The 1,767-nt window shown below is 39.8% G+C and overlaps 1 protein-coding gene across 1 annotated transcript; it reads left to right on the forward strand.

Moving 5' to 3' along the window:
* Positions 1-36: 36 nt before the first annotated feature.
* LOC21383856 lies at positions 37-1,695 on the forward strand (the record flags this gene model as incomplete). Its single annotated transcript, XM_010114880.2, has 3 exons — positions 37-563; positions 1,102-1,242; positions 1,330-1,695. Coding segments are annotated over exons 1-3 (825 nt in total), but the record flags the coding sequence as incomplete, so codon positions are not given.
* Positions 1,696-1,767: the final 72 nt, after the last annotated feature.

Below are 1,767 nucleotides of genomic sequence, written 5' to 3' on the forward strand. Positions count from 1 at the left end.
AAAAAAAAAAAAAAGAAAGAAAAAAAAACACTAAAAAGTAAAAATTCCCAAAATCAGAAAAAATAAATAGCCAAGAAACTTCCAACTCAAGAAAGTCCTCACATGGAGTACCGGCAAGAAACACCTTTGGCCGTACCAAAAATTTCCAACTCTGAAACTCAATAATCGGCCCTAGGTTAGGGTTTTCCTTCCCTCTCTCTCTGCAACTCTAGATTCAGCTCCAGAGTTGCGGCAAGCCCCTTTCCATGTCTCCTCTTTCGCCCGCTTCGAGGTTGTCGTTGATTTTCCTCTGCCTTGTAGGGCTAGGGCTAGGGCACGCTCTGAAGGTCCCGTTTAAGGTTAAGGACCTGCTTCCGGCTCTCCCGCATCAGGTATCCTGGCCGGTGCTGAACAATCTCCACAGTGCTGCGGACTTGTTGCCCTATTTCATCGGATCGGTTTCTCCAAACAATGGCTCTATTGAGTGGAAAGGGGCTTGCTTCTATGGCAACGAGGCTCGGCTCGAGCTCACGCAAAGTAATCGGAATGATCCGGATTTGGGCGGTGGCGTTCTCTATCTGAAGGTTCCTCTTTTTCCCTCTTTTTCCGATGATCACCGTGATAATGATCATGATCATGATCAAGGTCATGATAATGATTGTGGTTATGGTTTTTTTGCGATCTTGAGATACTTATCATTAATTTTGAACTGAATATTCAATGTCAAGGAGATAATTATTGAATTTCAGCTATTTATGTGATTGCATTGGATGCTCAACTTTCAAGTATCCTTATAAATTTGTGGCAAACTGTATGGATTATTTATATTAATATTTTGTTCCGTAGACTTTTCAGTAACAGAAAATAAAGATTACCTTTTTAAATGCATATAAGCCCAAATTGGACTGTTATCTTAATGCATTTATTATATAGGTTTCAGGGTATTATTAGGAAGTCATGTGAAGTTCTCAACTTAGTCACTGCTTGTTAATCTTCTTCGCTACGATAGAGATTTTAAATAGAAGAAAAATCAAAAACCAAAACAGAAACAGAAATCAGTTTCCACATATTCCATCTCATGAGTTTTTGGGGATTGATGTTATTATTCTCGTCTGTGTACAGACGTCTGAGGCACACAGCTGGACTTGTATGGATTTATACGTTTTCGCAACACCGTACCGGATTACATGGGATTACTACTTCACTGCTCGAGAACATACATTGACATTTGATTCATGGGAAGAGAGTGCAGAAATGGAATATGTATTACTTTTACTATTTTGTATGAATTTCAAATGGAGGGACTATCTTGTCGCATAAAGTTTGACTCTTAAACCGATTATTGAGCAGGTAAAGCAGCATGGGGTGTCTGTATTTCTCATGCCATCAGGAATGCTGGGGACCCTTCTTTCTTTAGTAGATGTCTTGCCGCTTTTTTCTAACACTGTCTGGGGTCAGAATGCTAACATTGCTTTTCTGAAGAAGCACATGGGTGCCGCATTTGAAAAGCGTCCCAAGCCTTGGGTTACAACTATAAATCCTGAAGATGTTCATTCTGGTGACTTTCTAGCGGTTTCAAAGATCCGTGGCCGATGGGGGGGTTTTGAGACGTTAGAAAAATGGGTAACAGGTGCATTTGCTGGCCATACAGCTGTGTGCTTGAAGGATGAAGAGGGCAATCTTTGGGTTGGTGAATCAGGACATGAGAATGAAAAGGTATGATAAAATTGATTACAAATAATTTACGTAATACAATATGTAGGGAGTTAGTTGAATTAAAAAAAAAAA

The sequence above is a fragment of the Morus notabilis genome, unplaced genomic scaffold (genome assembly GCF_000414095.1).
Source record: "Morus notabilis unplaced genomic scaffold, ASM41409v2 C11437441, whole genome shotgun sequence".
Lineage (NCBI taxonomy): Eukaryota > Viridiplantae > Streptophyta > Magnoliopsida > Rosales > Moraceae > Morus > Morus notabilis.